Genomic DNA, 14,180 nt, shown 5'->3' on the forward strand with positions numbered 1-14,180 from the left:
ACAGCTTTTCATTCGTAAAGCCAGGTTTTCATTCGATGCTCTGAATCACACAGAGAGCACTTATAAATATGTGGGTTTCTGCTGCTTCTAATTCTTGGTATTTTCCTTCATAAGCTTTTTGATGACACAACTTTCAACCCATCATGGATTCTCTTAACTTTAAGAGCGAACAAGACATACAGCTCTTCAACATCGAAGACAAACAAGATGATGGAAATTTTGATCTCTCTCATGTTGCAGTTAACCAGGACTTTTACCTTAATGATGAATCCAAAGCTCTTAAAGTGAAAGAGCTTGCTCTAGAATTACAAATTGACGAAAGAAAACTTATGTGGAAGATCGACTTTTTCGTCTTGGCTCCGTTCTGTCTTCTTTATCTCATCGCTAATTTTGACCGTACGCATTTTGGGCTTCTTTATCTTAATGGTATCACCTCTACCCTCGAAATCACCCAATTACAGTATTTCGCGGCCTGTGCTGCTTTCTTTTCCCCATATGTGTTTTTCCAATTCTTCTCCAACTTGATATTGAAATCCGTCAGACCTCATTTCTGGATCAGTATTTCTGTGCTATTCTATGGTGCCTTTGTTCTAGCTTCTGGTTTTGTGAAGAGTTATAGTGGCTATATCGCTTGCGAATTCTTCCATGGTGTGTTTCAATCAGGTTGTGACAGTGCCGTCTTTTATATCCTTGCACATTATTATGAGAGAAGAGAATCACAAAAGAGAATCTCCTATTTCTACTCCACTCAGCACATTGCCATGCTTATCAACACCGTTCTCTGTTACGGTATCAACCTTCATATGCATGACCGTTATGGGCTTGAAACCTGGAGATGGTTGTTGATTATTGAGGGTAGCATCACTATGGGAAGTGCTTTTATCTTGTTCTTCATCTTACCTGATTTCCCTGAAGGTATGAGATTCTTCACTAACAACGAAACCCTCTTCATCGTCAAGAAGTTGGAAGTTTACTTTGGGAAATCCGGGTACAATATTAGCTTCTCTTGGAAAGAAGTTGGCCAAACCCTTAGAGACCCAATGGTTTGGCTTCCGGGGATTGCTGCCATGTTCTTGGGAATTATTCCTTATGATTTCACCTACATTCAAAGTATCAGTTTCAATTTCCTTGGTTACTCAGTTGAAGGGGCCATGGAAAAGGCAATTTACCCATGGATTTGCGGGTTCCTTTACATTATCTTTACTGGATACATGTCTGACTACTTTAGAATACGGTCTCCGTTCGTTATTGTTGGCACAATATTCACAATATACGGTCTTATGGTGCTTCGATACATTCACAGCGTGAGTATGAAAGATCCATGGAAGTACTCCACCGATTTCTTTATCGCTTGCGGGGCCTATTCTGCGCTTCCACACTTCATTGGATGGGCCACTTTTAACTTGTGTGGTCATTTAAGAAGATCGGTGGCTACATCTCTCATGATCAGTTTATCAGATTTGTCAGGTCTTTATGGGTTGTTCATCCTTCTTAATAACAACATCAAACTCACCAAGGCCACCACAGTAGGGTATGTCTGGGAATTTGTGTCATTAGTACTAGTAATTGCCTACGTGTGCTTGGTTTATCACGAAAACAAGAAGAAGAGATCAAGAGAGTACAAAGACAATTTCAATGAGCTTTCTGAAAGAAAGAAGATTTTAGTTGGTGACAAAAACCCAAGTTACGATTATATGTATTAGGTGGCTTTCTTTTATATTCTTTGGGGGGTAAATAATTTTTGTGTCTATGATACTGGCTGCTGTTTTCCTTTTTTCTCTTTCATATTGTTTTCTTTCTTATCTTCGGTGTGTTTTTATATTTATCGGTTTCTTTTATTCTACTTCATCTCTTGTTATATCCTATTGCTATTATTGTCTTTCTCACCTATCAGTATTTTTGCCTGATATCCTTTTTGTTAAACTTTTTCGGCTCCAAAAATCTTAGCATATATTAATAATACTATACCAGAAACAGTGTAAAAAGTATCCAAGAATGTCTCGCAAAGGCCTGGATATGTGACATACATATATGTCCCATAATAGTATCACAACCGATACATTAGAAACCATTCTCCCCTTCACCGGAGTGAACGATTATACTACCCATGAGTTCAGAATAAATAACTCAGCTCAAATACATCTATCTTTCTGGGAAATACAACTATAATTTAAAAATGGTTTGCAAATCATCACCTTTATTTCAAAACGTTGCCTACTTTCAAGATCAATGATCAAAAATGAATAAAAAAAAAAACAAAAAACCAAGCAAAATAAAACATAAATAAGAAGAAATTATAAAACTTAACAATTGATATAAAGTAACAGTAAAACATTAAATATCCCAGAAACTACCCACTATAAACAAGAAAGTTAACTACTTTCTATCTTTTTTTTTTTTTTTTTTTATAACTTCTTGAATTCATCCAAAATTTCTCTTCTCCTCTCTTTGGTGATATTTAAACCATCAAGGTACTTGAGCTTTCTGAATAAACTCAACATGAGTCCTTGATAATAAATTCTCTTTTTATAAACATTTCTATTGTTGATCTTCAAAGCCTCAGCAAACTTCTGGTCTTGAACTTCCCATTGCTTTTGTAACTTCCCTTTGAAAATGTCTTGGGAGCGGCATCCTTCAATAAGGCATAGATTATCCTCTTCAATTGTGCTAACTTCTAAATCATATTCCTCCATAGATTCGTCTTGTTTTGAAATCTCTTTATCATAATAAGCATTCAAAAGTTCTCTTTTGTTGCCAGCAAAATAGAACGAAATGGTGATTGGATTGTATCGGAGATCGATTCTTTTGAGGTTGCTCAAAAATTTAATGTCTTCCACGAGCACTTGGAAGTTCTCAATTTCATTGAACACACAAAACATTGATTCAAGAGCAATATACTTCAGAATCTTTAATGAATTAATCCTGGTATTACTAACGTTCAATGTCTTAATAGTGTTGTATTCAACAACGTCTCTCAAAATCTGATAGTTCATTTCACTGCATTGCTTAGCATTGGAGTCGTATGATCCATTAATCAACAACTCATCTAATTTGTGGAGCTTTTGTAAATTTTGAAGTTCGATCGCATCATTGACTCTCAAAACCCTAAGGTTTTTAAAATGAAGAACATTGAGCATTTCTAACTTGTTGTTCTTCAAACTCAATTTCTTCAAAGATTTATGATATTCCTCCGGACTTTCAAACCCATCAAAATTGAAATCTGTGATTAAGTTATTATCGGCTTTCAAAATAATTAAGGTTGGTAAGTATTTGACCCCGTCAATATTTTCAATAAAATTATTGGACAAGTCAAGTTCTTGCAAATTTTCCAATATTCTAAAACGTTTCAAGTTGATTGAACCCCTGATGTAGTTGTTTGACAAATCCAAGGTTAAAAGATTTTGAAATCCTGAATTATTTAGGGCATTAATATTATTAATCAAGTTGCCACTGAGGTTCAAATATCTTAAATGAATCAAATTCTTGAATTGTAGAAGGGACTTGAAGAAATTACCTGAAAAATCAACAATCTCAAGATCCTGGTATCTTTTCAATGATAATAACCCCCCTAGTTTGTTTCCCTTAGCTGAAATGTTATCGATTCTTTCCGGTAAATCATCAAGGGTTCTCAAATAGTTGTAATCAACGTTTATAATTCGCAAATTCGCCAACAAGGTATCACATTCAACTAAGCTGGACAAAGATTTATTCGATAAGTCCACATTCCTTACCAATTCCCAGTTCTTATTCTTTGATAGAACATCCATTAATGCAGAAACTAACATCCTTTTACTGGTGGAAAAAGTGGTGTCGGCAATTTGAGAAACGCTAGAAACGTTTGGTAATTGATTGAAAGTGATATCATTATTGGCTAAAGTGTTGTTGTTTGTCGTAGTATCACTATATGATGTCATTCCTTCTTGCCGCCCATTTCGATGTCCAAACTCATAGCTACTATCATTAGAGATTTGATTATGACTGGCAGTTGACAAATCCGCAATGGCATTCAAAGCATTGACATTTTCATCGTCCCTACTCAAATCTGTTGAAACTTGTTCTTCACTTGACTCAGAATATTCAGAAGTCTTTCTCTTGACCCATTTGTTCAACAGTTTATCAAGAAACATCCCATGCACTTGAGGAATTTCAATATCACCAGGGGCAAACTTCAACAATTTCTTTGGCAAAGCATTCTTATCAGCAGGTTTTGTGGGACTCTTTTTGGTGTCGCTTCTCCCTTCATTCATAAAACTAGGCTTGTGGGTTCCTCTAAGCTCTTTAATAAATGAAGCATTAATGTCATAATCAAAATCACCAGGATGCTTCCCATCAACCAATCCGGTCTGGTCTAACTGTTGATCATAAGATTCATTAGGGAAATAAGATTTGTAACCATGACTACTGATGATCTGAGAATGTGATTTGACTTTCGGCTGGATGAATGTCGCAGAGATATTCTGAGTGGAATCAATACCATCATTTGTTTCATCCATTTCGTCTTCTTCTTCTTGTTCATTTCCATAGTCATTTTGAGCTCCATAATTTCTCGGTTTGTCAATTCCAGCCTGTTGGTTGCTATAATATTTATCACCATTCATAAATGAGGGATTCCCCTTAAACTTGATGGTATCAAAAGTCGACATATTATTTGTGACATTTTGAATGATACTTGAATTGAAAAGCTCCGAAGACCTAGCATTGTGAGGATGATTTAGTATCCCTTGACCAACCTTAATCAGCTGGGAGTTCATTAAGTGATTATAATTCTTGTTGTTTTCACGAATATCCATATTAGCAATGTTGTTATTGAAAGAGGTATCATCACTGGTATAACTGGCGGTGTCGGAGGCAACATTACTATTATTATGGTTACTGTTCACATTCAAGGACTCTTTACTGGCAACCCCTGGCCCGTGATTAATAAACTTGCTAAAAACATCATCCGCATAATCCATGAAGTGGTTCGGACTTGTGATATCTCCCGCTTGCTTGGGATGCGAAGACGATAGTGTATCTATTATGGATTGGCTGCCTTTAGAACTTCCTCTGCTATGATGAGTGCTTCTGGATTTCACATGTTCGTCTTCATTAATACTAGTTTGATGGGATGGAATTTCATTGATGCTAGGCATTTTTTTGAATGCAAACCTTGAGCCAGTACCATAGCTTGAATTTTGATTTTTCAAGATTCTCATACTGTCATCATATTCATTTTGATCAAAATTAAGTTCTCCTCTTTTGCTATTTTCTGAGGAATCCACGGTCTGTTCGGGGATGAAATGACTATTGATTAGATTGTCCATTTTCTCTTTTGTGTACGTATTGTAGTTATCACTGGAAAAAAGCTTTAAAGGCGACTGTTGACCACTTTGAAGGGATCCAGAATTAGAGCTTCCAGCAAGGTGAGAATCCATTGCTGGTCGAGAATTATAAGTGGAAATCGCGGTTGACTGGGTTATAGGACGAATAGATTTCTCAGGAAAGTGTTGCGGGGATCTGTTGACCGATGAATCCGGGGTGATGTTACCATCGTAGTTTGAGGCACCGCTATTGAGTTTAGAAGAGCTCGATCCATCAGAACTAGATCTCATATATGTCTGCTGTTTCTCCGCGACTAGCTGGGAATGATCATCATCTTTTATCATGGGGGAAATGAAGCTATCGTCACCATAACCGAGTTCTAGGTTTTCCTTGTTGGTATTATTATTGTTTTCCATATCTTGCTTGGCTTTGTGTTCCCGAAGCTTCTTCATCCAGACCGGAACATTCTCTTTATCATATTCATTATCTTCTGGTTGAAACTTTGTAGTTCCATCACCCACCACGTCACTACCAAATGACTGATGAATAACGGTTCCTTGATTGGTTCCAGTATCTAAAATCGATTGCAAATTGTCAAACTTAGAGCTATTATACTTATCTAAGGTATTCTGGTTTACGGGGCTCATCAATTTAGGAGGATTTGATCGGAGTATGCCACCTGCACCATTGATGCTATTCTGGATCGAGTTATTGACGGTTCCAAAGACACCTTTATTGATCGTGGAATTTCTAGCAACTACTGGATTTCTTTGAATGACCGAGGACACCAGGTTACTCTTATCTGCCTCCAGTCCCTCCTGCTGCCCATCACCAAAACCAGGGTTGGCCTTGTACTTTCCGTAATCTTTGCTGAAGCTAAATTGGGGATAATCTTCTGGCAAAGTCTCCAAGGTATTGTTTTTCAGAGCCATGGCAAATATTTAGCGGGTGATATTATTGTCTTTCAGTTGCACGATAAGGAAAGCTGCCATGAAACTGTTTTTGTGTGCAATTTTTTTTTTCTTCCTCACATTCTCTGTCTTTGTTTTGATTTCGCGGAGATGTAAACAAATGCATATGAGGAATGCATATGGCTGCATATCAACACACCCAAAAAAAAAGTTTCTGGTTTTTGATCTCTTCTCTTTCAGATTACTGAGGTTGAAAGCCGAGATATGTATGTTGAGGGGGGTCAGAATAGTAGTAAAGGATGTGTGGCTGAAGGAGATGAAGTCGGGTCCAGCAGGGAACAGCTGATCGTCAATGATTTATTGAAGGAAATTACGATACCCAGGAAGTCCGAAAACAGCTTGAGAATCTTAACTTTCAATATTAACGGCTTCCGGACATTGTTCGAGTATTACCCTTGGAACAAGTTGATGAATTTAAGTGGGTTCTTCAAGTTTTTGAATGCGGATGTCATATCTTTACAAGAACTCAAGACTTCGAGGGAGAATATCAATAATGCCATTGGCAAGATAGAGAAGTTTTATAATTTCATCACCTTGCCATCGGTGAAGAAAGGGTACTCTGGGGTAGGTGTATATGTGAGAAAACCACAGGCAGATGATTCGCCATATATCCAACGATTGTTAACGATAAAGAAAGTGGAAGAAGGTATTTCTGGATATTTGCGATGCTACGATTATAAAATTGGTGATAAAACCTATAAGGATATTTATGATTTAGCCAAAAGATATTCAAATACTAGTACGGATACGTCCTATGAATATGAAAAGACCGTGAAAAACCATTTGATTGGTGGGTACGTGAACTTATTTAATAGAGAACGGTGTCTTGAACTTGATAGTCAAGGGCGATGTATTATAGTGGAGCTTGGGTTTGATTTTGTCATTTTCAGTTTATATTGCCCCGCCAACTCCCAAAGAGCGGAAGAAGGAGAATCATTTAGATTGGATTTCCTAAAATTGCTTTTTGCTAGAGTACGATCTTTGCAAAAGATGGGGAAGAAAGTTTTAATAATGGGAGATATTAACATTAGTATGGACTTGATAGACAGTGGGGAGGCCATACAAGGATTATTTGAGGAAGGATTGATCAAGAAAGTGAATGACTTAGGAACCGGTCCGAACTTAGATGGTAATGATTTTGAAAAATTGAATAAGAATCAAGTTGATTTATTTTCCAAATCGACGATTCCTAGAGTTTATTTGAATTCCATTGTTCATAATTCAAAAATCATTGATGAGAAAATTGCAATTGATGTGAAGAATAACATTTTAATGAACAATGCAAATGGTGAAGCTATCCAAGTAGAACCAACTAAGGGCCTATTCGTCAGTAGTGATGATGAAGAGGAAGAAGGAGAAGAGGAATTGGCTAATTACAATGAACATGGCTCTGGCAAGATACCAATCAAAGAAATAGTACAGACTGATAAGTTCTTGTACGATCTAATACGGGTGAAGCATGGTCGGAAATTGAAAATGTATACGTGCTGGAATACCATCAAGAATTATAGATCAATAAACTTAGGATCAAGAATCGATTTAATTCTCTGTTGCGAAACGTTTAAGAAACATTTCGTCGATGGTGGCATTCTACCTGACTTGAATGGTAGTGATCATTGTCCAGTGTATTGTGATTTCAAATTCGATGAAGTAATGAATGACTTACAACCACCAATTGAAAAAGATGCATACGTACCAAGGTTCGAGGCCAAATACGTTTTCAGTCTCAATGAGCTTACAATTATCAATATGTTCAAGAATTTCAACAAATATTCTATCCTAGGTAAAAGAAAAAATGAAGAACCTGCGAAAATTGAAAAAAATGACAACGATGTACACATTGTCAAAGAAGAAGTAGTTTCCAAAAAACCAAAGCCCAGCATCAGTATTGATTTGGCAACCAAAAATGGAGAAAATAAGAAAATTGTCTATGTGAGCAGAAAGAAAGAGAATCAAAAGAATCAAAAACCGATTTCCAGTTTCTTTAAAGTGGCGAAAAAACCTGCCAAAGATCTACCAAAGCTGCCCACTACCAATAATGATGACTTGATTGAACAAGCGAAAAAAGCCCTCGATGCTGAAAAAAGTGATGTCGTGGAGATTGTTTCGGTCACCAAAAATTCGAATGCTAGCAAAAGTGTCTTGAGCATTATTGGAAGCAAATATTCAAATGCCCCAGAGTGTCATCATTCTGAGGAATGCATATTGAAAACATCAATGACAGACAAAAACAAAGGCAGGAAATTCTGGTGTTGCAAAAAACCAGCGATAAAAAGCAACACTGATGTTTTGAGAAGATCCACTGTAAAGGATAGGTTTGATAGTGATACAAGCTGCGGATTTTTCCAATGGGCTTAAAAGTAAGCAAAGAGACAAAAAGTGTTTTTTTTTGAATAAATACCAACCCCACTTAATTACCTAATCTTTGTACTATATTTTATATTATTTCAATTCATTCTGAGAATTTTCTACCATGTAGTTTTCAATGGCAAAGAAATCGATTCCTGGTTTTGCCCCATCGTATTTCTTGATGTACTTCACTTGACTTTCAATATTTGGCAATCCCAAGAACTCCAAGGGAAAGATATGGTTGGTGATTGCTCCAATGAACTTCACATCTTCGATTTTCTCTACCCTTACCAAAAGTCTAACGTGAAATACCTGATCCAACGCATTTGTATAATTGGTACATTTCAAATAATCCACATTAATCGACTCACCCACAATTCCATGCCAACGCTTGAGTGCAGTAGTAAGAATGATTTTCCAAGATGTGAAACCCATATGATGAAGATTATCAATCAACTCTCCATCTTTCCAATGTTCTAACTGGGGTGCTCTATTATATATGCTAGTTAGTTTCCTGTTTGAAATCTAGCACAAAGTAGCTATATATATATGGTATACTCACAATTCAAGAATGTAGAAAAAACAATCCAGAGAATCATTTATGTCAATAGGGTATTCTTCTAGTGTCTCAATTTCCCTGCTCATTATTACACTTTATAGATGTTTTGTGTGAATAGGTGATGGAAAGATGCTACATTTTTTTTTTTTTTTTTTTTAATTTTTTTTTTTCATCATGCATAACTCTAAAATCTAATGATGTCTATTTCTGTATATACAAAATAATAAAAAAACTAAAACAAAAACCAAACCTGAAAAACAAAAAAATTAATTTATATATAGATAAAAAAAATTTTCTAAATTTAGCTTCAGAAAAACTTTCGGATACTATCAATCCAGCCACGGTTGCATACATGACTGTCGTTCCAGTCATCTTTATCAGATTCTTTCCGTCCAATATCAAGATCAATTTGATCCAAGTTCTTTATCCTCGTTTTGTAGATGAATTTGTATGAAAAATAAGTCAAGAGGAATGCGATGAATGCCCCATATGATGACAAAAAGATCGCTGCGTTGAAGTGAGGATCCACAAAGATATTGGCCCCAATGAACACAATGATCAGCAAGGTGCCAATTAACCCAAAGAAGGCAATGAAAGGTTGTAGTGGAGATTTGAAAGGATAACGTGGATCATCTCTTGAAATGATATCTGGTCTCAATTGCAAAGCGTAGTAGTATCGAATGAATGACAAACACATACCACCCCAAGCAAGAATGACAAAAGTTGAGGAAAGATTGACAAAATATTGGAATATTCTGAGGGCTTCATTGCTCATGGCGAAAAGTGCCAAAAACCCAAATGACCCGGTAAATAATACTGCAACGTAAGGAATCCCAAATGATGAGCATCTGCTGAAGATCTTTGGGGCTTGATTCTTGATTGATAACGCATACAATGTGCGACTTGATGCGTATAATTGAGAGCTGGCAGCACTGATGGTAAAGAACACAATAAATCCGTTGATAACTGATGCATAGCTACACATCCCCACAGATTGAGCGGCCACCGTCCAAGGCGATCTGTTTGCCTCTGAAAATGGCCCAGAAACTTCTTGGCTAGGGGTGCACACATTGATACCTCGAGATTCCAAATCTAGGGATTCGCGCACAACGTACAGAGATTTATACGGATCAACAGAATCCTTATTCAAATATCTTAGAAGCCTTGGATCACCGCTATAAATATTAATCCCCGCAAGAAAAATTGCCAAAATGTAGAAAAAAATAATTCTCCAAAAAACTTTTTTTGTCGCCGCTGGCAATGCTTTTCTTGGATTTTTAACTTCGGTGGCAGCAATTCCCACAATTTCGGTGCCACAATAGGCATAAGAAGCTATACCAACAGAAGTTATTATTGCTAAAAATCTTCCTGTGCCACCACCAATGCCATCAAGAGATCCTGTGCCAATATCGTTCAAATCGTAAGTTGGTCTAAACAAACCGTAGGTGGCATTAATGGTTGTGTTGGACTCTGCTGAATTCCAATATTTCATTCCAATATGTTCAGCAGACTTTGAGTGACTACCAGTGTTGATGACAACAGATATAATGCTAATGACGATCATAAATGCTATTTTGATCAAATTGCAGCCGTATTCAACTTCTCCAAATACCCTAACATCAAAAAGATTGATACTAACCACCATAAATAAGAAGAATGTCACCCAACCAACGGTTGCTGCTCCAGGAACTCCTAGGATTTCATAGTAACTCAACATGACAATGGCGGCAATCAATTCTGCCGGTAAAGAGATGGTAAACGCCGCCCAATAACCCCAACCAAGTGCAAAACCGTAGGCCTCATCTACGAATCTCGATGCCAACCCTGAAATCCCATCAGATATAGGAATAACAGTGATAACTTCACAATATGAGAGCATTGAAGAAAACACAATCAATCCAGCAATAGTATAACCAACTAACGTTCCCAATGGGCCAGAAATTGTGAAATTCTTACCAGAATTCAATAATAAACCGTTTCCAAGCGCACTACCAAAGGCAATCATTTGTAAGGTTCGAGACGATAGTTTTCTTTGAAGACCAGAATTTTGTGTTGGTCGATTTTTTTCAATATCACTATCGAATACCGAAGATTTGCTATAGTTATATGTGACGCAATCATCAATATTATATTCTGATTGGCTATCTATTTGTGTAGTCTGTATGCTCAGGGTGTCAGAACCAATAGATTTGCCATTCTCATCAATGGCATCATCAACCACACTCATTTCATCAATGTTAATGGTATCAGCGCTGCTAATTCTTTTCGCAGAGTTGGAACCAATCATGGTTGAATCACCGAAAGAGATTGAACCTTGGGGGCTAAATAATTTCTCAGCCAATTTGGGAACTTTCAATATTTCAGTATTAGTAAGACTATTATTAGAATCTAGATCACTGTAGAATCTGTTGCGGATATCATCACCATTTCCAATATCTAGTAGTCCAGATTCTTTAGTTAATTGTTTTAGGACATAGGCATCTTGAGTCAATTTCATCAACACTTCCTCTCTTTTCACCTTTCGGTCATATTTTTCAAAATCACCGCAATCAACATCATATATCTTGGAGAATGTCCTTGTTAACTCATTATCAAATACTTGTAAGGCAGTGGTATTATCACTTTGGGTTGCAGCTGCTAGATATTTACTATCATTGAGATGATTCTTGATGGTTGTTTCGTACAAGTGGGTGTAATAGTAACGATCGTTATTTTTGTTGTCCAAGTCAAGCTGATACCTGGCGATGATCTTATCGACAATAATCGAATCTATAGGGTCGGGTAAATATTCAGCTTCATTTTCAATAATCTCTTTGATTCCCTCATCATGGGAAGTTTGACTGGAAACGTTGTTATACGGCAACTGAGGAAACAAGTGGTCTTGTAAAGAGTTGTTGGATTTCCGGTTTGTGGCAATATGGAAGGAGAGTCGATTTATTGATATTCTGGATAGTCTAGTGGAGATCCTGTTCCCAATGTTTCTATGGGTGGCCTCCTCAGCCTTGCGATGGGAAGCAGAAGTTCTTGAAGGCAGTTCCTTCATCGTTTATCAAAAGAAAAAAAGTAACAGATAAGTGTTGAGCATAATGATTATGAAATAATACCAATAATAAAAAAAATAAATTAAGAATGAAGGATTCTGCCAGTTATTTAATACAAATCGGGGATCTCTGTTTCTGAAGGATGTCAATCGGTGGGAGCACCGCCAAACAGCATGCATGGCTAGACACCGCGGTGCATTACGAGAACAACGTCGACAATAAGAAGGAGAACCATAAAGAGAAGAAGGCGGACAATAAGAAGAACAAGAGCAAAGAGCAGAAACTACTCGTCTCTATCCTACCATGAATACACATCTTCTCAAGCTTCCCCTTCTTCTCCTTCTGCTGCTGCTTCTTCTTCCTTCATGCTGTTGCTCGTATCACCATGCACACGTGACCACCGTGAGCGAAAAAGAAAAAAGCGGCAAGAAAAAAAAAAGCTGTTGAAAAATTTAACTGGTGCCAAATCACCACATCTTTAACAGACTGATATATATCATTTGCGAGGGGTCGGAGAATATATCATAAGGCTGTTTAATTGTCAACAAAGTACACGCTAGGATCTCCATCTGGCAAGACACACCCCAAAAAGAAAAGAAAAAAACAAACAAAAACATATCATCGGCCTCATTCTAAAATGTCGCTGTTATTATTGAAACACCAATTAATACCCCAGGCTTACTGTAGGCAATTTGTCAGCGCCAATGGTTCCAAGAGACACATAACAAACTTTGTGAGGAACGTGTTTGGGTTGGACCCACCACCATCTCCTGATGACCCTACTCCAGAAAACAGATTCCACCCTTGGGACTCGTCACCTTCACCAGATTTGCGCACCAGAGCCGCCCTCATCAAGGCGAATGCTCGATGCCCGGTAACCAAGAAAGAGGTCAACTTCACCTGTCCTTTATCCGGTATTCCAACCCACCATTCCAAAGAGGCTTGGGAATCCGACACTCAATACCATGAGTCCAAGAAGTATGAAACCTTGAAGAAAGTTAACATTTACGAACACGATTTAAGATCTGGAAGACCATTCCCAGAGTTCAACTTCCCTGCAGACCAAGAATTCGATAGAGCTATAAATTTTGGTAATTGGGACGCTTTCTCGTACACCAGATCTTTCTATTCCATGGATACCGAGTTCCAAATGGCTGCGGTCACCAAGATGTTATCGTACCCTATAACCATCGGATCGGTGTTGCACCAGTACTCTCCATACTCGTTCAAGCCAAAGGGTCCAATCACCCTCGAAGGTCTCAAATCTTTGGCCGCTCTACGTTACTCTTTATATCCACCAGACTCCCTTACTTCTTCGTTGAAGGATAGACCAATGAGAATCTTTATCATTGGTGCCAGAGCTGAATCACAATTGCCACCACATATTTGGAAACAACTTTGCTACCTTTTCCCAGAAACTGCCATTGAAATACACTTCATCGGGCCAGAATGTTATTTCAACCCAGAAAAACGTACTGTGGAAATAAGCCAGACTCCAATCGTCCAACGTATTGATGCCGAATTGGAGTTGATATATCACACTGATTATTTCCATGTTTTCCATAATTACCAAGATTTCTTCCCATATGATCCATACTTGGATGCGTTCTTTGTGTTCCACCCAGGGTTCGGTGCCACCGACTCGAATAATATGACTTGGAAAGAATCGGTCGAAGGATTGCTTGAAACTAAGTGTCCAATCTTTATCACGGGTTACCATGAGAATGATTCCATGGCCGATTATGCGTGGTTAGAAGAGAACTTCAAGGACAAGATGGACGTAATTTTTGAAAGATCTGAAAACGTGTTTGGCTCTACCAAGTGGGAGTTGAATGATATGGATCCTCAAGAAGTTTATCAATTCAACCAGAAAATCTTTGGGGTTAGAGGTAAACGTTACCATATCAGAAACAGTAATTGAGAGCTACCTTGTGTATAGTTTTCTTGTATATATATAAC

The 14,180-nt window shown here is 37.5% G+C and overlaps 6 protein-coding genes across 6 annotated transcripts; 3 read left to right on the top strand and 3 right to left on the bottom strand. All coding sequences in view use genetic code 12, as the record gives it.

Moving 5' to 3' along the window:
• Window positions 1-143: 143 nt before the first annotated feature.
• On the top strand, window positions 144-1,703 carry DASC09_055800 (uncharacterized protein; the record flags this gene model as incomplete). Its single annotated transcript, XM_064999165.1, has 1 exon — window positions 144-1,703. One exon carries the CDS (start codon window positions 144-146, stop codon window positions 1,701-1,703), a length of 1,560 nt encoding a protein of 519 aa, XP_064855237.1.
• A 702-nt stretch (window positions 1,704-2,405) lies between these two features.
• On the bottom strand, window positions 2,406-6,233 carry DASC09_055810 (Nud1 protein; the record flags this gene model as incomplete). The annotated part of the gene is made up of 1 exon (XM_064999166.1): window positions 2,406-6,233. The coding sequence occupies one exon, from the start codon at window positions 6,231-6,233 to the stop codon at window positions 2,406-2,408; it is 3,828 nt and encodes a 1,275-aa protein (XP_064855238.1).
• A 243-nt stretch (window positions 6,234-6,476) lies between these two features.
• On the top strand, window positions 6,477-8,630 carry APN2 (DNA-(apurinic or apyrimidinic site) lyase APN2; the record flags this gene model as incomplete). Its single annotated transcript, XM_064999167.1, has 1 exon — window positions 6,477-8,630. One exon carries the CDS (start codon window positions 6,477-6,479, stop codon window positions 8,628-8,630), a length of 2,154 nt encoding a protein of 717 aa, XP_064855239.1.
• Window positions 8,631-8,714: 84 nt separating this feature from the next.
• DASC09_055830 (uncharacterized protein) lies at window positions 8,715-9,266 on the bottom strand (the record flags this gene model as incomplete). Its single annotated transcript, XM_064999168.1, has 2 exons — window positions 8,715-9,111; window positions 9,184-9,266. 2 exons carry the CDS (start codon window positions 9,264-9,266, stop codon window positions 8,715-8,717), a joined length of 480 nt encoding a protein of 159 aa, XP_064855240.1.
• A 221-nt stretch (window positions 9,267-9,487) lies between these two features.
• On the bottom strand, window positions 9,488-12,223 carry SSY1 (Ssy1p; the record flags this gene model as incomplete). Its single annotated transcript, XM_064999169.1, has 1 exon — window positions 9,488-12,223. One exon carries the CDS (start codon window positions 12,221-12,223, stop codon window positions 9,488-9,490), a length of 2,736 nt encoding a protein of 911 aa, XP_064855241.1.
• A 635-nt stretch (window positions 12,224-12,858) lies between these two features.
• On the top strand, window positions 12,859-14,142 carry MSS51 (Mss51p; the record flags this gene model as incomplete). The annotated part of the gene is made up of 1 exon (XM_064999170.1): window positions 12,859-14,142. The coding sequence occupies one exon, from the start codon at window positions 12,859-12,861 to the stop codon at window positions 14,140-14,142; it is 1,284 nt and encodes a 427-aa protein (XP_064855242.1).
• Between the last annotated feature and the right edge of the window lie 38 nt (window positions 14,143-14,180).

The sequence above is a fragment of the Saccharomycopsis crataegensis genome (genome assembly GCF_037102585.1).
Source record: "Saccharomycopsis crataegensis DNA, jcf7180000000097, whole genome shotgun sequence".
Taxonomy (NCBI): Eukaryota; Fungi; Ascomycota; class Saccharomycetes; order Ascoideales; family Saccharomycopsidaceae; genus Saccharomycopsis; species Saccharomycopsis crataegensis.